The sequence below is a fragment of the Cricetulus griseus genome (genome assembly GCF_003668045.3).
Source record: "Cricetulus griseus strain 17A/GY chromosome 1 unlocalized genomic scaffold, alternate assembly CriGri-PICRH-1.0 chr1_0, whole genome shotgun sequence".
Lineage (NCBI taxonomy): Eukaryota > Metazoa > Chordata > Mammalia > Rodentia > Cricetidae > Cricetulus > Cricetulus griseus.
Window position 1 is genome coordinate 205,150,898 of NW_023276806.1, and position 25,517 is coordinate 205,176,414.

Consider the following 25,517-nt stretch of genomic DNA (forward strand, 5'->3'; position numbering starts at 1 on the left):
GATCCTGGAACAGAGAAGTGACGGAAGTTTAAAAATATCTAAGTACTGCCTGTAATTCTGTGAATAGTTTGAATCGATGCTAATTTACTGTTCTTGATAAATGCATCATCATCTTGTGTATTTTGCTAATCTTAGAGCAAGGTGGTTAAGGGTACATGGGGAAATGTTATACTAATTCCATAATTTTCTTCATATCTAAATCTATTCTTGAAATTTAAAAATATGGAGATGTAATCTCAGCCTCCTAGACACTGAACTTCATCATACCCGTCCCCTCCCCCCCACACACACACTCAGCATCTCTGCCATTCTTCTCAGTTCTGCTTTATTACAAAGTTTCCTGTGACTTCCATGAGAATTTAAAGCTGGTTTCTAATGCCATCATATTTTAGTGAAAGACACTGAAGGCTACAGAGATTAAATGTGACCAAAATCCTTTAGGTTATGTGTGAGAGAGCAGGAGTTTATCATGAAAGACCTTGGTCCCGGGGTATCTTAGGGTTTCTCAGCTTTAACACTATCAGTACATTGGCCTTCATTTCTCTTGGTTGTGAACATTATCCAACACTTAGCAGCATCCTTGGCTTTGACTAATAGGTGACCATAACATATTTTTTCTCCTGGTTGTGACAAACCAAAAATGTCTCTAGATATTATTTGGGAGACAAAGCCCCGCCTTATTGGAAATAAGATAGATTGAGAGGATTAAGAAAGGGCATTCCAGGAAGACAGAAAAAGTAGTAGGAGGAGAAAGGTATGTGACAAAAAGCAGCATAGGTTTTTAGAGAAAGATAACTAGTTTATCACTTAGCATGATACTGGAGCTAAATGGAGGTGAGAGAAGGGTACTATTGGGCAGGCTCTGGTCACAGAGGACCTCTGACAGCTAATTGTGTTAGGTACTCCCTGTTCTGTTCTCCAGACCTCCACTCCTGCTGTTCCCAGCAGGCTAATTTTTAATGGATGGCATCACAGAGATGCTTGCCTCTTGACTAAGTGTTATATTGGACCAATGGGAACAACTGAAGAGAACTGGAGGGTGGGAAGAGATCAGCCTTGTTTCTTATCCTCTCTGCAGGCCAGTGGTAGGGTACAGATATATCCCATTCAGTTAACAACCACCCCCTACCCCAGGCAAGCAGATGTCTTGGCTCCTGCTCTCAGAAGCTCTCAGAAGGTGTTCTTCCTTCTGTATGCCTCTCTTGTGATTAGGAGTAGTAAAAATTTTGGGTTCTTGCTAGTTCCTAGGGGCCCTGCCATCTTTTTCTTGTTAGTGTTTCTTTCACCCTGTCCAGTCTTCTACTTGGTTCTTTTATTAGTTTCTCTGCGGTTTACCCTTCTGAGTATTCTGGAATGCTAAGACACAGAGTTCTAGACTAAATAGAGATTGTATATTTTAGCACTATAGTACACTGTAAAAAGGAAAGAATCAGGGGGCAGATTTTAATCTAAGAGATGAACAAGTAGTTGATCATACTTATAACTGATTGGACATACGGCTATGGAGCTTGAGTTTGAGGCATCTGTGGAGCACACAAGTCAGATGGACAGGCATATATTAACCCGAAGCCTGGGAGACTGTCCTGAGGGTTAGGTGCAGACTTGAGAATCTTTAACTAAAAGAGGTGGTTGAAATTTGGGTAGTGGTGTTATAAAGCACAAGCTGAGAAAATGTGGTGAAGACAGTCATGGAATGGCTGCGGTTGCAGGTGGTGATAGAGATCCCAGGCTGGTGAAAGACAAGAAAGAGGGAGGCAGGAGGAGGAGTGGACAGGGAGGGACGATGGTGAAGAAGAAGAAGTAGGAGGAGGAAGAAAGAGGAAGGATGAATGAAGAGAAGAAATGATTACAGATATACAAAGGTCTCGGCACTGGGGCGGGAGTGGGGTGTGCTGGGACAGGAAGACTTTTACAAGTTCTAGGCCAAGCTTAGACTACATAGTGAGTTCAAGACCAAGCCTTGGCTTAGTGAAAACAAAAACCTAACAAACAAAAACCAACCTAAAAGAATGAGAAACAGCTGACCTGAACAATGGGGAGCTCTTGGTCCCCAGACTGATAGCTGGATACCAGCTTGGGACTGACCCAGACCCCAAGAACATGGGTGTCAGTGAGGAGACCTCGGAAATCTATGGGACCTCCTGTGGTAGATCAGTACTTATCCCTAGCATAGGTATGGACTTTGGGAGCTCAATCCACATACAGGGATACTCCCTGAGCCAAGACACACAGGGGTGGGCCTAGGCCCTATCCCAAAGGATATGACAGACTCTGATGACCCCCTGTGGAAGGCCACGCCCTCCCTGAGGAGCAGAAAGGATATGTAAGAGGGAGGGTTTTAGTTGGGGGGTTAGGGGAGGAGGGAAGGGAGAAGGAACTGGAATTGACATGTAAAACAATCTTGTTTCTAATTCAAATGAAAAAAAAAGAAAAGAAAAGAATGTACTCAGCCTAAAGGACAAAGATGTAAAAAGTTATCAGAAAAAGATTAGAAGAAAAAATGAAATTGTTTAGACCTTCCTTGTCATTGTGTCATCAGGGTAGACTACTGCAAGTTCAGTTAGGAGATAGAAACCAACTTGGTTTTGGCACTTTCCTCACAGACTTCTTATAAGTATCAACGATATGTAACTTTTTAATATAATTCCCTCTATAAAACTATAAAAACTATAAAAGTATAATGACTAGTACACTGGACAAATTTTCACTCCATCTTCACTCATGAATGTACGCATAGAGCAGACAATAAATACTGAATTTCAATTTCAGGCTAAGAAAATATACTATGGTTTTTGCAATTTAATATAATGTTCTAGTTTTGTTTCTGTTGCTATGATAAAACTCTACAAACAAAAGCAACCTTGGGAAGAAAGTATTCAATTCAGCTTATACTTCCAGGTCACTTCCTGAGGGAAACCAGGGTAAGAACTCAAGCAGGGCAGGAGCTTGGAGCAGAGACCGTGGAATAACGCTGCTGTTTGCTCGTTCACTCTCTGGCTAGCTTGTGGGCTCATGCTTAGCTAGCTTTCTATTACAACTCATGACCATACCTAGGGATTCTGCAGCCTATAGCCTCTCTGGCTAAAACCTCCTATATAAATTAATATTCAAATAATCCCTTGCAGACACACACATGCACACGGGCCAATCTGACCCAGACAATTCTTCATGCAAAGTTTTCTTCTTAGGTGACTCTAGGTTGATTCACCATGGCAACTGAAGCTCACTAGGACATACCTGAGTTTGAAAAAGTCAGTACAGTGATGTAGAAAATACTTTTCTACTGTGAGTCAATGAAATTGAGGATAAGCAGCATCCAATAAGCTATATAATTCTAGGTAAAATTTGTGTCTTATTGAGTGAATGAAAAGAAAACTATAAGAGCTGAAGCTTGAGGAAATTATATTAAAAAGAACAATATCTGGTTCTAAATATAAGGTGACTAATAAGACGTGGTGTTACATCTTCGATGTCCCCAGAAACTCATAGGACAAAGGGTTAGTCACCAGCTTCTTTGTTATTGGGACATGGTAAAATATTTGGGAAGCGTGGCTTCACTAGAGGAACTTAGACCATTGGAAACAAACTGTTGAAGGAGACATTGGGACCTTGGTCATTTCCTTCCTTGGTCTCCTTGCTTCCTGGATACCATGAAGTGAACAATTTCCTTTTCCCCACACTCACTTCAGGATGTCTGGCCTGAACACAAGTACAAAGTCAGCAAGGCCAACTGACCATGGTCTTAGCCTCTGAAACTGTGAGACAAAGGTAGATCTTCCCTCTGTATATGCTACTTTGCCCCGGGCATCTTGTTATAGTGACAGAAAGATAACTAGATCTTTTTGAAACTTGCACCAAAAGATACAATGGTTCTAATTTTTCAAGAATTCAAAACAATATATGGACCAAAAACTTTCCCTTTTAATAACATCCATCGGATTGATAAGCTGTATTTATACTGTGACAGTATTTACCTTTTGATGTAGCCTTAGTCGGCATATGTGCTCCCTGGCTATGCAGGGTTTCCCATCAGCTTCCCTGGAAGGCAGGCAAATGAGCAGATCCCAGGAGTTCAAATCACCTAAACACATTAACGACAGTTAGCTCCTTCCAGTAAGAAACCTAATTATTGAAACACTAAAAGACAAGTTAACACTTCATAGCAAAATACTAACACTCAGAATAACTAAAATTCATCTTCTAATTCAAAAGCTTTTTGTTTAGCTTCAAGATCTAGAGAAAATTCAGGTATTGAATATCTATAAAATTCTTTTGAAAAACTGAAATTAGAATATATATATATATATATATATATATAATATATATATTATCTTAGTCTTTTTTAAAGTTCATAAGACTTCTTCCAAAAAAAAGAATATGCTAGGCAGCAAGTAAAATTAATACAAATTTTAAAAGTTTCATGAGAAATGAGTCTGTGACCTAGTTACAGATACTACTGGAATGGAGTTGAACATTCAGAACATGACATGAACTGAAGCAACCTAATAATTCAGCTTTTACCAAGGACAAAATCCTTTGCCAATCATCATTCGAGCCTGCCACAATAACTTGTCAGCTTAGAAGAGTGAATTCTGGCTCAGAGATGACCATTTCTGGGCAAGTGTAAATTGATTTACATTTATTCTTCTGTGTGTATTTGTGTGAGTGTGGTATATGTGTATATGGCAGACGTACAAGACTGTGGGGGCTCATATGTCTAAGTGTGTGTGTGTGTGTGTGTGTGTGTGTGTGTGTGTGTGTGTGTGTGACATTCCACCATATTCCTTCAAGACAGGGTCTTACACTGGACCTGGAGTGGTCCTCCTATCTCTTCCAACACAACACTGCTTTACAAGCATGAGTGAACACCTTCCACTTTCTTTTTGTTAAAGAGTGTGGGGGCTGGGGTCACCAGAACTCAGTTCTTCTCACTTGCATGTCAACTGTTCTTATCACTGAGCCTGTTCATTTCCTTTCTCCTGTCTTTTTCTTATGCAACAAATATATAATATTTATTTTTATTAGCATTGTGCATAAAACTTGCTTCATAACATTTTCGTACTTATACATAATGTACTGTGGCAATGTACCCTCTTCTGTGTCAATGTACCCCCCCTTTTTTAAGTCAGCATGTCTTAAATGGAACTGGTGCTTTAAAAATATTTGTTGAATGGAAATCCCTGATAGAATAGTAAATGTATCACCTCTCAGAGAAAAAGAAACAAAAGACATGTATTTCAATTGTTGATGATATAGATAGTAACAACAACAACAAAAATGTCCAGATAGTCTAGATGGAGTAGGGTACAGTAAACAAATTAGCATAGCTTGAGATTTTTTTCCCAACTTTTTGTTTGGAAAATTATCTTTAAAAATATTTTCTGTGCACATTGTCTCCCTGGTGACTCATGAGACAAACACAGATGTCACCATTTGTCTCCTCTGTCACCCACAATGGCTTCTAAAAATCTTAGGGAGGCCATCAGCTTGTTTAAAGCCATCTCTTCTTGGCTTTCTTTTCCAGGAGAATGTCTCATGGAGAAACGTAACTCTTCCAAAGAAAGGCCAAACAAATGAAAGAACTAATAAGGGAGAAGAATCTATAATTAGTAGTGAAATTTCACTCTTTGCCAACCAAGTACTTTTCATTTGACAATCCCTGTGTAGTCTGGACTATGTTTTATGGTTTGGGCTGTCTTATTGCCAGAAGGAAAAACTTCCTGGTGAACAAAGTCATCTAAACAACTGAAGTCAAGCTTTCATCCCACAACTGTGCTGTTGGCTTGTTCATGAAAATACTGAAAGACAACACAGTAGTTCAAAGGGGGCAGGGGGGAGTTCAGCCCATGAGCTGGGACAGAGAATCTCATCTATGCAACAGCAAGCAAGCCTCGGGCTCAGGAGATGGAGAAACCATATACACCCTCACTTTAAAGAGAATTTAAGACCAGTTCTTGGAGCTAAAACCAAATACAGTGCAATGCTTCTAATCCTCTGTTTTGAGCAGGCAGTGGGCTTTGTCGACCAACATCTTTTGATTTGAATTCAAACAGAAATACAATGCGTTTTTATTTCATGTCATGTCCAGTTCAGGAAATTGTGAAACCCTAGAAAAAAGCCTCCTGTCATAAGATCCCCAAATAAATATTTTAAGAAGATAAGGGTATGCAAAGAGAGAGTGATTTCAAATTAAGAAATGCATTGTTTGGTTCTTAAAACCAGAGTGTATTCTGAGGTATGCCTCCTTCACTTTAGCAAGCGCACACACACAACTTGTAGAGTTGGAAGAAAGAAACACACAGTTCAGTCATAAATGTTTAAAACTGGGAAACACATTTAAATAATTCATAGGAATTCATTAAGAACTTTCAACGAGCAGAACTTTGCTCTGGGTATGTGAAAGAAAATAGAAAGAAAAAATAGTAAGTGCCCTCAGCAATCTATCTGAGGGATTTAAAAGATTAAAAAGATTTGAGGTTAACTTATAAAATATCATAAGTCTCTTGGCAGTCTTAAGGTGACCCTTCATCCCTCAAAAATATTCAATTAATATTTTAACTTAAAAATTAATAATTCAAAAAAGGGCTCATAACCCTTCAATATTCTCTTAAAATGAAGTCTAACAGGAATTTCAAGAAATGTCTTCATATACTTCCCTAATTATTGCTACCAAAGTCTAAACAGCACTGGTTGTTTCCTTTCAAAATTCTTTTTCTTAACTGAATTCTATGCCAACCTTCCAAGCCTCTATAGGTTAAATATTTACTAATATTTTCACTTTTTCTACGTTTCTTTCTCTGGCTTCAGAAGTCAATTCCCTCCTTCAATTTTTCAAAGCAAAGCTTTATTTGTTTCAGGAGACACAATACATGTTCAAATTTGGCCGCAGACACTTTGAAAATAGAAACTTAGACTACAGAGTAAAGGATATTTATTCACTAGCAGAGTATACCACTTCTCCAAATTAGCCTTGGAGCACTGCAGGTATAAATGTAAAATTTCAAACTAGTGCAATATTTGGGGGCTTTGGGGACCACCCTCCACTAGAGGACAGTATAAGCTACTGGCAGACACAGGCACAGCATCCATAGCAGAACGCACAAGTCGGAGGAGGCAGGCACATAGGCAAGTCCAGCCCTTGAATGGATTGTGTTTGGCCAGGACAGTAGGTAGATACTTGCCAAATGCAAATGTCAGCAGAATCACACTTGAGAAAACAGATTTCAGCCATTTTTGGAAACCCTAGTACCACTAGGTCTACATCTTACAGGCATCAAAGACTTCAGGGATTTGCCCAGGAGTTCTCCATACGGCCCCAAGGCTGCCTTCCTCAGCATCTAGCATCGGCGGTTTTAGTCCTGCTGTAAAATACAGGTCTGTCCATATTCCATTAATCAGTCTTTTGACAAACTGATACTCATGTTTTAACTTTTAATGAATTAAATATGTTCCTTAGCTAAGTTGGTTTTGTTGAATGGACTTAGAGAAATTGATATTTGGTCAGTTGGTAGTAGAGGGATGTCTGGATATTGTTCTGATGTCTAGCACATCTGCCAGAAAGATGAAAAAGCTTATTCTAACTCCAGCAACATTTTACTGGCTATGCTGACGTTGGTAAGGACCGAAGTATGACCTCAGTCTTTCTTCCTCCCAGAACCCAGAAACACTAAGAGAGGTCTATGGCTGTCTTCTTTGTTCCCTCTTTTCTTGAGGTTGGATGCTGAGCTTGCTCACAATCTTCTTGGGCTGATCCTTCACTTCTCACAGCCTCACTTTTGATTCTGTACACACGCCCACCTGAGAGCTGCTTTCCAGTGTTAACTGGTCCAGTGCGGACTCTCTTTAGGCAACAGGCAAACATTACACCCTTTTAGTTGGCGTTTTTGATCCGTTTCTTCCATATCTAGAGAGAAGATCTGAGAAGTCAAATGCTGGTTCCAGTTAAAATAAAAAGCAGCCAAGGAAGTCCTTGGTGACTTTGATGGTTCCTTGAGTTGTTAGTCTAAAGAAAAGGTAGATTCTGTGTGGTTTAGAATACTAAATTGGAATTTGGGTTTCAAATCCACAATGAATATATGACCCTTGTAAGCTCATATGTTTAAATATATAGTCCCAGTTGGTGTGACTTTTTGGGAAGGGTTAGGGGGCGTGTCCTTGTTGCTGGAGGTGTTTCAAAAGACTTGTACCATTCCCAGTGTGCCCTCACTGTTTCATAGCTGTATCTCAAGATGTGAGCTCTCAGTTGTTCCTGCCACCAAGCTTTTGTTCTTGCAACATAGATCCAACATTCTGAAATAATAAGCCCAGTTGGACTCTTTCTTTTATAAGTTGTCTTGGTTATAGTGTTTTATCACAACAACAGAAAAGTAACTAAGAAAGGTAGTAATAAATAAGGATACAAACAGCTAAAAATTCTTCTCAGATATATATTGTTATTATTGTGTGTGTACATCTGCATATATGTAGATGCCCTCAAAAGCCAGAAGAGGACATGGGATCCCCAGGAGCTAGAGTTAAAGCTCTCTGTATACTGTCCAACATGGGCTCTGGGAACCAAACTCTAGTTCCATACAAGAGTAGCAATTATCTTAACTGCTGAACCATCTCTCCAGTCCCAACAGCTAGGAATTTTAAGTACTCTAATGTGCCTCATATTGTTCCAAGTATTTGTATTCATAATTCTTCACCCAGGACTCCACACTGGGTATGGATGTTCTGAGAAGCACAGAAGACCTAGGTAATTTGCCCAATGTCTTCTAGTTAATGGACTTGACTGCTGGGGGTCCAGGTCTAAAGGCCAGGTTCTTGACATAATTAGCACCTCAAAACACAGGGAAGCAACAGAGAACCACAGCTTCTGATGCCATATACCTATTCATTTATATAGTACTTGTGACAAGTGTGTGGTCTAGAAAAAGGATTGTACATACTTTAGAAGTAAAGACACACACACACACACACACACACACACACACACACACACACTCAAACACACACACACACAAAACAAAAACAAAAACAAAAACAAAACAAAACACCATCACCAAAATCCTTATCTAGCTTTGGTCTTTTTTAGTTACTATCTATCATGTATATTTGCATATGAGAACTTGAAGGAAAAATGACTGTAGCAGATATAATCAGGGACCCCTCGATCCTCACAGGGGACTAAGCCCCTTATTAGCAATGCTGGTGGCATCTGGATCTCTGTAGGGAAAGGAACTAGTCCTCACTCATACATGTACTCAGAAATTACAAGCAATAACTTGGCTTCCACCTCGTTTCAAAAATAAATCTCTAAAAGTTGCTCAGAGTCCTTTTAGGTGACTAATATTGTTTTTACCATCACAATGAAACCAGAGCTCCATGACTTAGATCAGCCAAGGACTTAAATAGAGAGGTCATAGGGTAAAGTTCTAAGAAAAAAAAAAAAAAAACAGGATGTGCGTGTCCCATTCTCTAGCTCAAAATTACAAAAACATGAACACCCTGCAGACACCTCCTCCCAAACAGCACGCGGCTGACCACACTGATTGCCCCCTCACCACTACAGGGTTTTCTGTGGGAGATGAAGCTATCAAATGCAATTTGAGAAGGTGTGAAGGTCCACATTTATCAATTCACACATACATAAACACTATAGAGTTCACTCCCTTCTCAAAGCTTGCTCGGAAAGCAGTTGGCATCTCAATTTTAAAAATGACTTTTTAATTTCATTTATTTATTTATTTGTTTTTAAAACAAGCATCTACCCTAAGAAATAGGGCTGTCTTTAGAACATTTCCGTCTCCCACGGGCAGGCTGCCATGAAAAGCAAACAATTGTTTCCTGGCTCACAAATAACTTCCCTCCCTGATAAAATCTGTAGGATCAGTAATATAACCCAGAACATAGAGCACTGTGAGACAGTGCCATTCATGCTAGCACCGTTTGTGTAGAAACTGTTTCTTCTCAAGGGAGGAGAATGCCACATACCGGAAATAACAAAACAAAACAAAACAATCAAAAACCCAAATAATAATACCATATCTGTTCCTGCCCTATTTTTCTTCATAACATTTACCAACCCCTGTTAATATAGTCACTTGTTACCTATCTTTCCCCATTAGTTATTGTTTGTTGGGCTTTGTTTGGTTTGGATTGAATTGTTTTTTTTGTTTGTTTGTTTTTGTTTTTTTGTTTTTTTTGTTTTTTTTTTTGAGACAAGATCTTACTGTCTAACCTTGGTGGGTTGTGAACCCTCATTTTTTGCCTCGTCCTCCCAAGCACCCGGTTTATAGGCATATATCATTCCTCCCAGCATTTCCCCCTGATTTGCATACAAGCTCAGGAGGGCAGAGACTACATCTATTTTATTCTTTGCTACATTCTCCATGCTTATCAAGTGGTTGTAATATTAAAAAATGTTACATATTTTGTTACATGTTTAAATGAGCAGATAACTGAATGTGTAGCAGGAAAATCATTAGAACTGTATCAAAAGCCAACCTATTCCCTGGGTTCAATTTCAAAAGCATGAAAAAATAAAATATAAAGCAAAAAGAGGCTCAGGGGGAGAGATGGCTAAGTAGGTAGAGTTGTTCGGTTCCCTAGAATCCACATAAAAGCTGGGCAAGGCATCACATACCCATAATCCCAGGGGCTTTGGAAAGAGACACAGGCAAACCCCTAGGGCTAGTTAGATAGCCAGCCTAGCCAAAATGGTGAGTTCTAGATCAATAAAAGACCTTATTCCAAAAGGTAGGGCAGAGAGTCTTGAGGAAGGCACCTAACATTGAACTCTGATCTCCGAATGCATGCATGAACACACACTGAGATGCCTATATACACATACACCCATGGACACCCACAACCACATATACCATACAAAAACAGGAAGAAAAGGAAGGCAGGCAGGCGGCAGGCAGGAAGGAAGGGAAGGGAAGAAGGAAGGAAAAAAGGAGGGAATGAAAGGAGTAGAAAAAGCCAACCTTTTGAAATGAGATCTTAAAAATGGAAAAATTCTGAGAAAAGCACTCATCTTTTGAAAAACATGTTAATAAATATTTTGGTTCTTAGCTACTGTGGATTAAAGAAGAGAAGCAAAAACTGAAAGACAGAGATAACCAACTTCCAAATGCCTTAAATATAGAAAATTCTTCTGTGAACACTCAGGAAAACAGACTTTAACATCTACAGCTTGGAAAGCAGATTTATCCCTGAGTGGCTAGGGCAGCAGTTCTCAACCTGTGAGTCATGCTGTGGGATAATCTTTTGTACACTGTGAAGATGTGTCTTTGCAAAGGAACCTTCTGATGGGTTTAACAAAGAGCTACTGGCTAGGCAGGAGAGGATAGGCACGATTTCCGGGGGAGATTGGAGGAGGCATCAGGATTTCTCCAGCAGGCTCACTCACAGTGAGTCAAACCTGCCATACTGAGAAAGGTAAAACCACTTGGCAGAACTTAGATTAACAGAAGCAGGTTAATTTGAGTAATAAGAGCTAGTTGGAAACAAGCATAAGCTAAAAGCCACGCTTTCATAATTTATAATATGTCTCCACATCAGTGTATTGGTGGTCCAAGAATGTCTGTTGAGAACATTTGCTCCAAGGTCATGACTCCTTTGAGGGGTGGAACGACTGACAGAGACTGCCTAAGACCATAGGAAAACGCAGACTTTTACATTACAATTCATAGCAGTAGCAAAATTACAGCTATGAAGTAGCAATGAAAATAATTTTCTGGTTGGGGGACACGGCAACATGAGAACTGTATTAAAGCGTCGCAGCATTAGGGAAGTTGAGAACCACTGGTCTAGGGTACCTAGCTACCAAAGCCAAACCTCATTCACTCATTCATAGTATTAGTCTATACTATTACCTAAGGACATGTCTAGAACATTTTGCAAAGTTGGTTTTCCTTTAAGGTGAAGTATTGAAGATATTTGATTCAGTCTGTTCATTCTTCTTGGCCATTTGTTTGAGTTTGCTTCCTTTCTTTATTCTGTGTCAAACTAGGTCCTCCACCACTACACTGGACTGCACTCCTAGCCCAAGATGGCTGCCTTTTAAATATTTATAGTATTTCTTTGTAATATGTAAAACTAATTCACCATTCTCTCTGAATTGCTCTTCTTTTTATAGCTAAGTTGTAAAATTCTTGCCAAATAACAAAATCTTACTTCCTTTGTATCTATCTGAATCCTGGTGATGGCATTATACTCATAGGCCCATTTAAAATTTGTTGATAAATTAGGGTCTAGATTTGATCCCATCTCAGTATTGATTATGTTAAAATATGTATATCTTCTCTCCAATCTCTCAAGTTTCATTAACCGATTCTCTATTCTACACACAAAACCTAATTTATTTACGGATCAGTAACAGGTATCCCATAATTAACTTTATTCAGTGCCATTCTACAGAGAAGAGCTATTCATCTTACAGTCTCTAACACAGACTTTGTAGATACTGGTAGATGTTTCTGAGTTAATGATTTCAGCATTTAGCATTAATTTTAAGGCAGGCACTTGAACAGAAGTTTATTATCCTTAACAAATTGTATAATATGTTCACAGAATCTAATGCAGTCTGGTTCTTTGCCCAAGGAGTCTAGCCATAGGTGTTAGCTCTGGTTCCAAATCTCTTCAGAGCAGATGATGGAACCTTTGTGTCCCAGAACAGAATTTCCAAAGGATTCCCTCCCTGCTGCTCCAAACACTCACCCTGAGGCAGGCTGTGAGGAAGACCATGGAGATTGTTTCTGCAAACATTTCTGAGCTCCCAGAATTCTCCATAAGCTGAGGGAAGTAGCATTATTTATATATCCTGCAAAATATTTCTACTATGTATAAATTTAACACAAAAGAAGGGGAGTTTTCCCCTAAGAAATAAACTCCTTAAGAAGTGGAGAAAGAGGAAGGGAGAAGGGGAGGGGGGAGGAGAACATGAGGAATCAGGAAGATTGAGTGGGGAGAGGAATAGAGGAGAGCAAGAAAAGAGACACATGAATATAGGGAGTCACTGTAGGTTTAAAGAGAAATCTGGCACTAGGGAATTATATAGAGATCCAAAAGGATGACCCCCAACTAGGAACCTAAGCAATAGTGGAGAAGCTACCTTAAATGCCCTTCCTCTATAATGAGAATGATGACTATTTTAAATGCCATCCTAGAGAATTCATCTAGTAGCTGATGGAAGCAGAAGCAGAGATCCACAGCCAAGCACTGAGCCAAACTCCTGGAATCCAGTTTCAGAGATGGAGGAGGGATGAATGAATAAATGGGTCAACACCAAGCTGGAGAAACCCACAGAAACAGCTGACCTGAGCAAGTGGGAACTCATGGACCCCAGTCTGACAGCTGGGGAACCAACATAGGACCAAACCAGCCCTCCTGAACATGGGTGTCAGCTGGGAGCACTAGGCAGTCTATGGGGCCTCTGGCAGTGGAACCAGGATGCATCCCTAGTGCATGAATGCACCTTGAAAGCTCATTCCACATAGAGGGATACTCTCTTAGCCTAGATACACAGGGGAAGGATTAGGCCCTGCCCCAAAAGACTTAACAGATTTTATGATCCCTCATGGAAGGCGACACTCTCCCTGGGGAGTGGATGGGGAATGGGATGGGGGGTCAGTGTCAGTAGGGGCATGGGAGGATGGGAGGGAGGGAGAGGAAACTGGAATTGATACATAAAATAAGATTGTTTCTAATTTAAGTGAAACCTAAAAAAAATGTGGTTACTTCAGAAGGCTTGATACTGTTCTCTCCATAATGTTTTAATATGCCTGTGCCATTTGTTAATGTCCCCTTGAGCTCTAATTGGTGGCATATATGAGTTGTGTAAACTTTCAGTGGGTTTCACATTATATTCTGTCTGAGAGGAAACTCTTTTCTTTACCAAAATTTTAGACATTTAAGATGCTTGCCAGACTGGACACATGGGGGAGGGCCTAGGCCCGGCCCAGGATGATGGATTGACTTTGGGGAGCCCCCATGGAGGGCCCTATCCTCCCTGGGGAGCAGAGGGGGCAATGGGGTGGGGGGGATGGTGGGGACTTAAGGGAGGAGGGGAGGGAGAAGGGATTGACATGTGAAGCAAGCTTGTTCTTAATTTGAACTAATAATAAATAAATAAATAAATAAAAAGATGCTTGCCAGATTAAAACACCATAGCAGAAGTTAACATGGCAACAAAATGAATTTTTAAAAACTGGAATACACATCCTACCCAGATACTGGTTTCCAATACCATTCTCTGAAAAAAAAAAAAAAAAAAAGGACCAAGTTCATGGGAATGGTTGATTTTGGGGCTAGAAAAGGACATGCATAAATGAGCACTGTAATCCCCAGGAAGTTCTTAAAAAGCCTAAAAACCAACCCCACATCTGACAGAGGGCTGATCTCCAAAATATACAAAGAACTCATGAAGCTATTCTCAAAAACACCAAACAGTCCAATCAAAAAATGGGGTACAGAACTAAATAGACAACTCTCAATAGAGGATCTAAAATGGCTGAAAAACACATGAGAAAGTGTTCAACATCCTTAGTCATCAGGGAAATGCAAATCAAAACAACTCTGAGATACCATCTTACTCCTGTCAGAATGGCTAAAATAAAAAACACCAATGACAGTTTATGCTGGAGAGGATGTGGAGAAAGAGGAACATTCCTCCATTGCTGGTAGGAGTGCCAACTTGTACAGCCACTGTGGAAATCAGTATGGCGACTCCTCAAGAAAATGGGAATGAGTCTACCACAAAATCCAGCAATTCCACTCCTAGGCATATACCCAAAAGAAGCACATTCATATAACAAGGATACCTGTTCAACCATGTTCATAGCAGCATTATTTGTAATAGCCAGAAACTGGAAGCAGCCTAGATGCCTGTCAACCGAAGAATGGATAGAGAAAATGTGGTACATTTACACAATGGAGTACTACTCAGCAGAAAAAAACAATGGAATCTTGAAATGTGCAGGAAAAATGGAGCGAGGTAATCCAATCACAAAAAGACAAACATGATATGTACTCACTTATATGTGGACTTGCTTTTGATACATAGTAGTGACCATGCTTTATCAGAGCTGTTTTTAATGATGTTGCTCAGAATGGTTTCCTCCCAGATGATGACTGAGAAGCTAATTTAAAAAAAAAATGGTGCCAAGTACCACAAGAGTAACAGAACTGTGCTGTTTTCTGGGATTTTGTTTTTTACTTTGTTGTTGTTTGTTTTTTGTTTTTTGTCTTTTTAAATGGAGTGTGCTGGATGTCTCTACAATTTTGTTCAAATGACTGCAAAACCTGGAAAACCTGTTGCTGCTATTGATGCATAACATATTGCCATTATTGCTCTTTTCATATAAATATATATATATATATATGCTAATTGAAACTCAAATATATGATGAATCCAAGGTGTTTCAGTGAGTGCTCACCTGTGCATGCAAATTTAATTTCATCTTTAGTAAGTAGTAAAGTTGTATGCTTGCCAAAAAAAAATAATTGACACACTGGAAGACGAATGTCACACAATTTCAATTTTATGTGTAACCTAGAAATGATGAACTTGTGGGAACAGAGAGCAGAATTGTGGCTATTAGGTTCAATGTGGGTCTTTTAACAATGGGGAAATGATAAAACTGCAGTTGGACAAGAGGCATGGACTCTGTGAAGTCTTGAGGTCTACTGAGAGCATGATAAATATGGTTGATAACAATATGCTATATTTTAAAAGTTGTGAGATAGTATACTTTAAGTGTTCTCAAAACAAAAATGATGAATATGTGTGATATAACATGTTAATTGGTTTAATTTAGCCATGCCATTGTGAGCATACTGTATTGTGTATCATAATTGTGCATGACTTTATGAGCTAAATAAATGAATGGAAGAAAATAAAATAAAATAGAAACCAAAAAAAGAAAGAAAAAAGCCTAAAAACAGAGTTTAAATGATGAAACATTAAAAATAGTGCTGAATAACTCAAAAAGCCACTGGTGCCCATGACAACAAAACAAGTAATTAATAATTAAGTGGGGATAGAGGGACAAACCCTCATGTAGAATTCCAGGTAAGTCGGGTAGCGATCACACCCTCAAAGAAGCACAGGTCTCTCTGCATCTTGCTCTCACTTTTCTATTGCTGTTATAAAACACCAAGACCAAGGCAACTTGTAGTGTTCCAGAGGGAGAAGAGCCTGTTGCCCTAACATTGAGGAAGTATGGCAGCAGGCAGAACATGGCGTCTGTTGCAGCAGCTGCCCACTCATGTCTTGACCAGAAACAGGAAGCTGCGAGAGCTTACTCAAAACTGCTTAAGTCTTTTGAACCCTCAAAGCCTACCCCAGTGACATACTTCCTCCAGCAAGGTCACACCTTCTAGTCCTCCCCAAGCAGCCATCAACGGAGGACCAAGTATTCAAATGCCCAAGACTTGTGGGGGGAACATCTCATTCAAACAACACACCATTAAAACGGCTTGTATATAGCAGTATCTCTCCCAACAATTCAGGGGAAGGGGAAGGGGAAGGAAGATTTTACAGCGGGAGAACCTGACAAAAGCTACCCCCATGAGCTGAGTGAGGATGGGATGATGAATTTTCTCTGTGGCCATTCTCCCTCAAACTAAATGGCCCGTCTAATACTGAGCAAATCATTAGAAATTCTGTTAAAGGGCTCTCAAAAGAGCTTACCTGCTCTCAAAACGGTCAAGGTAATAAAGGGGTTGGGGCTCTGAGAAGGTCTCTCACAGTCAAGAGAAGCTTGGGGACCCTGTGATGACGAAAGGGGATGTAGGAGCAGCAGGGAAAATAAAATGGAGTGTGGTGGTCCGGGTGTGATCTGTAACAGAAAAGGCACATTCCTCTAGAACTAAGATTTAAAAGCTAAAGCTCATGCTTTTTTATAAAGTCTGCATATCCAGCCTTGAGAAGGGGGGAGGGGCTTGGTTCTGCCTCAACTTGGTGTGCCAGACTTTGTTCACTCCCCAGAAACCCACATATGCTAATGGGGAGGATGAGAGATGGACATGGGACCAGTAGGTTAGGGCAGAGACCATGAAAACAACAGGTCTGTTCTTGCCCTTGGCCAGAAGCTGAGAATGTCCTTGGAAGTCACCAGGCTAGAGGCCAGGGTTTTCAGAAGGAAATTCAGGGTCCTCATGTTATCTCTTTTCCCCTAAGTGCACACTGCTGTCGGTAAGCTGTGTGAGGCTGCTCTCTTCTGCTGAACTTGGAACTGGATCTCCAGATTTTCATGGCAGAAATGGGTCACATTTATTTGCCAATTTCAGCCCATCCCTAAAAGATTTTAGAGTCTCAATTCTTGAGGGACTGTTACAATAATCTTAGTGGCTATTGAGGGTGTGTGTCAGAGCTCTGGGGACAAATCTCCCTCCCATAAACATTTTCCATTATGGGAAAGGTAGCTTTTCCTGGTTAAAAAGAGAATCACATCAAACAGGATGCTGTAGACCTTTAATCCAAGCACTCAGGAGGCAAAGGGAGGTGGATCTCTCTAAATTGAGGGGAATCCTGTTCTACATAGTGCATTTCAGGCCAGCAATGGCTACACTGTGAGACTAAAGAACAAAACAAAGACAATGGAATCCACCTCTAGCCCTGGGTGGAGATATGAGATTCTGATCTCCTCCAATGACTAAAATGTTGAGCCTCCACCATGCAGCCTGCCTGTTTTTATATGAATCCTAACATTTCCTTTACATCCTTTTCTGTCTTTTTCGTCTGGTCACTGAGTCAAGCCTGGACATGTTTTGTCCTCTGTTCTGGGATATCTCACTCCCTGTAACTACTTACAAACTACTTTCCGTCCTGTGACAACCTACAAACATCAGGGGTTTCCCTCTCCTTTTCCCTCAGTCTTCTGTGTCTGGGTATCTGTTGACATTTACATCTTCAGTTTTTCTTTAAATCTCTAATAAAATTCTTCTCAAGCTTCTTTTTGAGTCTATTTTTGAGTTATTTTCTTAACAGTAGTAAGAACTTAAGCAGGAAACTTCAGTTTCTCCAGGAATATTGATTGTTTATCTTCATAGACCTGGGCACTACGAATGGGATGCTAAAAAGCCATCACCACTCCGAAGCATTTCCCACACATAAGAAGTCCCAGTAGTCTTTAAGAAATAAGAAGATTGAAAATGGGTCTTTGACAGTTAAGGAGTTTTCTTAACATGTCCGTATTCTTTCTTTCCGTGCTGTACCATTTCATCCTAACTATAATTTTTCTGTTCATTTCACTTTTCTCCATTGCATTACCTATTGTTTGCTCTGCCAATGTGTTTGAAATTCCCATTTGAACTCCCTCACGTTTCAGAGGATATTTTCACTTACATTCTGTGCTGAAAAAGTACAACTCTATGTTCCTGGTCTCATATAAAAAAGGGGGCAGGGAAGCACATAAGCCTTCCTCCTTCCACCATCTTTATCATCTGAGGTGTAGCACTCCCTTTCTCCTACTCAGAAGCACAAGGTCCTTCCTTTCATTCCCACTTGCCATTACTTCAAATTCCATCACTTCTAAATTAAACATCTTAACTCTTTTCCAGGCCTTACAAATCCTACCCCAGTGTCTGAATCTGAGATCTGCAAAGTATTCTCACTGACCTTCCCACTACTAACCATTTTTCCTTCTCTGATAGCACTTCCTGTTGCTGCCAGAGATACCTTCCCAGCACACAGATGGCGTCACCACCAGGACAAAACACAGTGGACTGTTTGGCGAAACAGCCAAGGCCATGCACGTTTGCCCCCACCCTGTCTCTAACCTTCTTTCCTTTGACTCAGCCCTCCAGTCCCACCCTGGCTTTTGTCAAACACACCCACAAATTGTCCCCTGAAGCCTTTATAGACTCTCAACCCTCTCATGTGCAACTCACGCTGCTGAATGTTCTTGCTCCCATTATTTGCTTAAGAAGTGGTTTCTTTCCTTTAAAACTTTTTGGGGACAGTCTCTCTATGTTCCCCAGGCTGACCTTGAACTCATATGTACCTGAAACCTTAGGACTAAAGTCAGATGAGAATCTGTCAATTACAGTATCTCCAGATGGTTTGTATTCACATGCAAATTTGAGAAACACTGATGTACACCACTGATGTATGCGTTTCTTTGAAAGGTCTTATTTTCCTTTCATATTTTTTGCAATGCGCACAGCAATGATAGGGACCTAACAAGGTTCTTTTAATAGATAACTGTGTGTTGAAGAAAGCTTGAGTGTTTAGTGGAAGTCATAAGATGTATATGTGCCTGACTATGGTAAGGTTCTTTTCCTAGCTATAAGACTGATATTTTAAATTGAGTTTTATTACTTCAGTACTTGACATGCTTTTTTGTAACAGACATTCCTTATACTAAATTCACAGAACAGCAAAATGAGTTTTAGTGCATAAGTAGCATTGTGACATTTCTTTAACGAAATGATTCCGTCCTGCTCTATTTAAAGTTACTTTGTATGACTTCTTTAAGAGGTAATAAATAGAACCAAGTCATATCTGTTTCAACACAGTATAATAATTCCCTGGGGACTGTGAGTACTCTGAGAGAGGTAGGAGTCGTTGACTCCTAATTGCTTCCAGGAAGAATTCTATATTGATTCAGCACAGGTGAGAAGTAAGACTTGAGAAAATATAATTCAAAAACATGGCAAAAAGAATCTAGTGTGTCTCAATGGCTTATTACTAAAATGGTATAAGAATTATGGGGTGACTAGCATCTCCTATCCAGACACATTTATTTCCAACCATCTTTGGAGGTTTCACTTAACCAATTGTAACACTCCTGTGAGGTTTAAGAGGAAAGTTCTATCTTCTAGTTTCAAATCAAGTAGCAAATAACCTAATAAGCTTGCTCAAGGTCATTTAGAAAAGCTTAGAGGGAAGCCTGAGCCTAAGCAATGAAATGCAACATTTCAGGAAATACTAGGGTTAAATAGTTCCTATTTGAGGTGTCTAGACTCCTGTCTTCAGATTTGCTAAACTGTTTGGAGGATATACATGTTCCAAGTACATGCAGACAGATGGACATTTTAGATCTAAGTCCGTTTGGGGGGAATAGTCAGTAAACAACCTAACACAACCTCTGTGTCTTGTCAGCCTACCACCTACCACAGAAGCTTCTGGACAGTGACACAAGGGCAACCTGAAATATACAGTATGTACTTTCCTCAACTCTGTTCCCTTTGTCTCACACCTTCTGAAGACCTTTATCCCATAGTAGGAGGAACCCCAAAAGCCATTCACTGGGGGGTTTCAATTTAGAGAAGACAGAGGATCTCAGCTGAAATGGATCTACATCCCTACACTAGGGGCAACCACAACTGTTATTGGAATGACAAGTGAATTTGTTTGCTCAGGTGACATTGTGGGTACTGAAACATGATGGAGAAAAGTGCATTCTCCTGAGTCAGGAGCAGTAGGTCCCAAGGGGTAGGTGCAACCTGGACACTATCTCAAGACTCTTAGCATCCAAAACTGGATATATTAAACAAGGAGGGAGGCGAGGACAGGGTGGACAAGGGTATCGCCGGAGACAAGTTTCACACACTTCACATTTTTTCTGAAACTGGCTATGTTCCCAGAAGCCAAGAGTATATCAGAAGTGTCTCCTGAGGCTAATAATTCTGTCAGCTTTGAGATGAAGAATACTCAGCTCAACACAAAACTATGCCAAGTGCTATTAAAGTGGATTGTTTCTACGCATTAAGGAGCGTATCCAAAATATTTTAACAGAAATTTGCTAAGTCAGAGTTTTACATGATATCATAGCATTAGCTTTCTACCTTTACAGGGGTGCTTAGGTCCTAATACACTGTTTTCCCCTAAGCATTTATTACTAAAAATGTGTTTAGCCATCTATTTCCCTGATTTGTCCTTACCTAAACCATGTTCTTATTTTATCAACACAGTTTTATGCATAAATTTTACAACTGTTTGATGCTTTTAGTTTCTACTCTATTTTTGTCCTAGAACAAATTTGTTTGCTTCCAAAGTATAAGTATTTTAAATTTTATACATAGGCCAGTTTGCTTTCTAACAACAATTATATCCCACTTTTCCACGGGTAATGTCTGAAAAACACTTTTCCCAGACTCTCCATCAGCCTTAGTGACAGTGCCACTTTTGGATTTTGCCTGTGCCCCAAACAAAAAGTGGCATGATATATTTTGAATTGTCTTCCCTGGCATTTTGTGAATTTCAGAGTCTCTTCTTTTGCTTTGGCATTTAGGTTTGTCTTTCTATAAATATCTAAATACTAAAATAATAATTATAAAAGTTACAAGAACTAGTTTTAATTTGCATTTCTCTGATGGCTAAGGATGGTGAGTGCTTTCTTAAGTGTCTTTCAGCCATTTTATATTCCTCTATTGAGAATTCTCTATTTAGTTCTGTACCCCACTTTTTAATTGGATTATTTGGTGTTTGGGTGACTAGCTTCTTGAGTTCTTTGTTTGTTTTAGGAATCAGGCCTCTGTCAGATGTGGGGTTGGTAAAGATCTTTTCCCATTCTGTGGGCTGCCATTTTGTCTTGTTGACTGTGTCCTTTGCCTTACAGAAACTTCTAGTTTCAGGAGGTCTCATTTATTAATTGTTGATCTCAGTGTCTGTGCTACTGGTGTTATGTACAGGAAGCAGTTTCCTATAACAATTCTTTCAAGGGTACCTCCCACTTTCTCTTCTAAGAGGTTCAGTGTGACTGGATTTATGTTGAAGTCTTTGAACCATTTAGACTTAAGTTTTGTGCATGGCAATAGATATGGGTCTATCTGCAGTCTTCTACATGCCAGTATCCAGTTATGCCAGCACTATATGTTGAAGATGCTTTTTTTTCCATTGTATAGTTTTAGCAACTCTGAGATACTATCTTGCTCCTGCTAGAATGGCTAAAATCAAAAACACCAATGACAGTCTATGCTGGAGATGATGTGGAGAAAGGGGAACACTCCTCCACTATTGGTGGGAGTGCCAACTCATACAGCCACTTTGGAAATCAGGTGATCCCTCAGGAAAATGGGAATCAGTCTACCACAAGATCCAGCAATTCCACTCTTAGGGATATATCCCAAAGAAACATATTCATACAGCAAGGACATCTGTTCGCCTATGTTCATAGCAGCATTATTTGTAATAGGCAGAACCTGGAAGCAACCTAGATGCCCCTCAACTGAAGAATGAATAAAGAAAATGTGGTACATTTACAAAAAGGAGTACTACTCAGCAGAAAAAAAAAAACAATGGAATTTTGAAATTCACAGGCAAATGGATAGAACTAGAAGAAACCATCCTGAGTGGGGTAACCCAATCAAAAAAAGACAAAATTGGTATGTACTCATTCATATATGTATTTTAGACATAGAGTAAGGTATTACCAGCCTACAATACACACCAGCAGAGAATCTAGGAAACCAGGAGGAACCTAAGAGAAGACATATATGGTCCTCCGAAGAAGGGAAAAGTGACAAGATCTCCTGAGCTAATTGGGAGCATGGAGGGAGGGGAGAAAAAGTTAGGAGAAAGAGAAGGGGAGAAGTGGAGGTGAAGGGGAGAGGAGGACATGAGGGAGCAGGAAGATTGAGTCAGGGGAAGAATAGAGGAGAGCAAGAAAAGAGATACCTTAATAGAGGGAGTCGTTATAGGTTTAAAGAGAAATCTGGCGCTAGGGAAATGTCCAGAGATCTACAAGGATTACCCCAACTAACAATCTAAGCAATAGTGGAGAGGCTACCTAAAATGCCCTTCCCCTATAATGAGATTGATGACTATCTTATATGCCATCCTAGAGCCTTCATCCTGTACCTGATGGAAGCAGAAGCAGACACCCACAGCTAAACATTGAACAGAACTCCTGGAATCCAGTTGCAGAGAGGGAGGAGTGATGAGCAAAGGGGTCAAGACCAGGCTGGAGAAACCCACAGAAACAGCTGACCTGAACAAGGGGGAGCTCATGGACCCCAGACTGATAGCTGGGAAACCAGCATAGGACTGATCTAGACCCCCTGAGTATGAATGTCAGTTTGGAGATCTGGGCAATCTATGGGGCCTCTGGTAGTGGATCAGTATTTATCCCTAGTATGTGAATGGACTTTGGGAGCCCATTTCACATAAAAGGATACTCTCTCAGCCTAGACACACCAGGAAGGGCATAGGCCCTTCTCCAAATGATATGCAGACTTTGGAGATCCCCATGGAAGGCCTCACCCTCCCTGGGGAGCAGTAAGGGGTTGGAATGGGGAGGAGGGAAGGGAGAGGGAACTGGGTTTGACATGTAAAACAAGATTTCTAATTTAAATTTAAAAAGAAAAAATAGTTTTTAAAAATGTCACTGAGTATATAATGTTTAATTGATATATAAATAATCTTCATGCAAATAAAATGAGTCATTTTAAATCTCATCAGATTTTAGAAATGTGATAACAGGTAAGACTCTAAACTTCTAAGGAACCAATAGTTTATGAAGGTTGAAGTAAAGCAGGAATCCACCAACCTAGTAATTCCTTATTACCATTTCAATATACAGAATACAATCCAAATGAATATTATATAAAAACTGTATTTTGTAGTAACCAAAGGAAAGGTTTAAAGTTATCATATAAACATAATGAACTAAACAGAAGGTTTATTATATCTGTATATCTTCAGGGAATAGTATGACATGATTTAAGATTTTATTTTTATGTTTTAAATTGTGTGATTGTGTGTGTGTGTGTGTGTGTGTGTGTGTCTGTGTGTCTGTGTGTCTGTCTGTCTGTCTGTGGCGTTCTGAATGAGAGTGCAGAGCCCTCACTGTCCAGAAGAAAGCATCACATCCCACAGAACTGTAGCTTTTTGTGTGTAAGTGTTTGTGAGCCCCCTGATGTGGGTGCTAGGAACTGAGCTTGAGTCTTCTGTAAGAAAGTATGCTCCCACAACAGCTGAGCTGTTTATCTCTCTTGATTAAAAGCTGAGATTGAGAAATGGAGAGAGAGAGAGAGAGAGAGAGAGAGAGAGAGAGAGAGAGAGAGAGAGACCTTGGAATCCACCTCATCTTCATGTATAAGCTATATTGCTTTGGAGTTATGCATGCCTACAGTAGTTATGCATGCCTACTTTTGTTGTTTTATTAATAAATCATGCTCAGGGATCAGATATTAGGGTATAAGCCTGATAGATCCACATCAGCTGACCTTCCTCTCCATTTCCCAAATTGAAAAGGCCATGAATCTTCATGTTGAAGTACAAGGGTTGTGCTGAGCTGGCCCTCATTGCCCAGGGGAAAGCTGTCTCCCACTTCATGGGAGAGCTGACTCTGCCCCTTATAGGAGAGCTACCCACCCCCATCACTTGGGAACACTGGTCCTATCCCTCACCACAGACATGGGAGAGCTTGCTCTTCCCCTCACCTGAGAGGGGTGGTCCCAGCAGCCCAGCCTGACCAGTTCAGCTACCACCAGGCACACATCCAGGGTTTGAGTGGCCACGCCCCAGTGTCTATCCTATCCCATCTACCACCTGCTGCAGTGCATGGAGGGACTCGTCCTGCAGAACCATGGCTACCAGATCTCCATGACTGGGGCAACTGCAGGATATCTGGGAGGAATTTCAGGGAGGGTCCAGAATCAAAGGTGTACCAGAAGCCAGAGGTCTCGAACCTAGTCAGCAACACATTACACAGTGCACATTTGCAAGTAAAGCTGTTTGGACAAAAGGGTATACACGGCAGCTACCAGTGCCACTAAGACAAATGAAGAGACAATAGAGAGACAAGAAAGAGGGAAGAATGAAGTGGGGTTTTTTGTTGGTTTAATTTTTGTTTATTTCTTTTCCAGGTAATACTGTTTATTTGTATTTTATGTGTTTTTAAATTTTTATTAATTCTTTTTAAGTTTTCCTTGGGGGGATGCTATAAGGGTGAAGGGTGGATACAGAGGGACTGGGAAAATGAGTGGGACTGGAATGCATGATGGGAAATTCCCAAAGAATTGATAAAACATTGTGTTAAAAAATATTTAATGGATAATCAGATTTATTTCTGTAAGACAAGCAAAAGTAGGTTTCATTAGGTTATTTTATGCTGTGTACATTTATGAATTAGGTAGTTCAGGCTTCAAATAAAATATTATCTTGCTGATGAGCCCTAATGTGCTATTTCTCCTGAAGATAGATACCTGCTGAATAAGCATCCCTGAGAAAACAGACCAATGGGAAAGCAAGCACTCCATGTTTCCGACATGGTGGCTCTATGCATGAGTATGACATGGTGGCTATATAGATGAGTATATGGATAAAACATGCTGACAACTCATAGTAGCCAAGTATGACACAATGGCTACATGGAAGAGTGTGACACTGTGGCTATATGGATAATTATGACATGGTGGCTACATGGATGAGTATGACACTGTGGCTATATGGATGAAACATGCTGACAACTCATAGTAGCCAAGCACTTAGTACAGTGATGTCAACAGCCCTAGAATGTAGCATTGCCAGGAATCCAGGTATTCAAATTCTTCACCTGCCTCCCATCCCCAAGTCTTCCAGA

The 25,517-nt window shown here is 40.1% G+C and overlaps 1 protein-coding gene across 3 annotated transcripts in view; it reads right to left on the reverse strand.

The window, feature by feature from the left end:
- The window catches only part of Cped1 (cadherin like and PC-esterase domain containing 1), a 266,707-nt gene that overhangs the window by 198,495 nt on the left and 42,695 nt on the right, over positions 1-25,517 (reverse strand). For all 3 annotated transcript variants that reach the window (XR_003480049.2, XM_027389966.2, XM_027389967.2), the window contains exon 3: positions 3,975-4,081. Coding sequence is in view for 2 of the 3 variants with exons in the window: in XM_027389966.2 (XP_027245767.1) it covers positions 3,975-4,081 (107 nt within the window). In the remaining variant the exon portion in view is untranslated. The remainder of the gene's footprint in view (positions 1-3,974; positions 4,082-25,517) is intronic.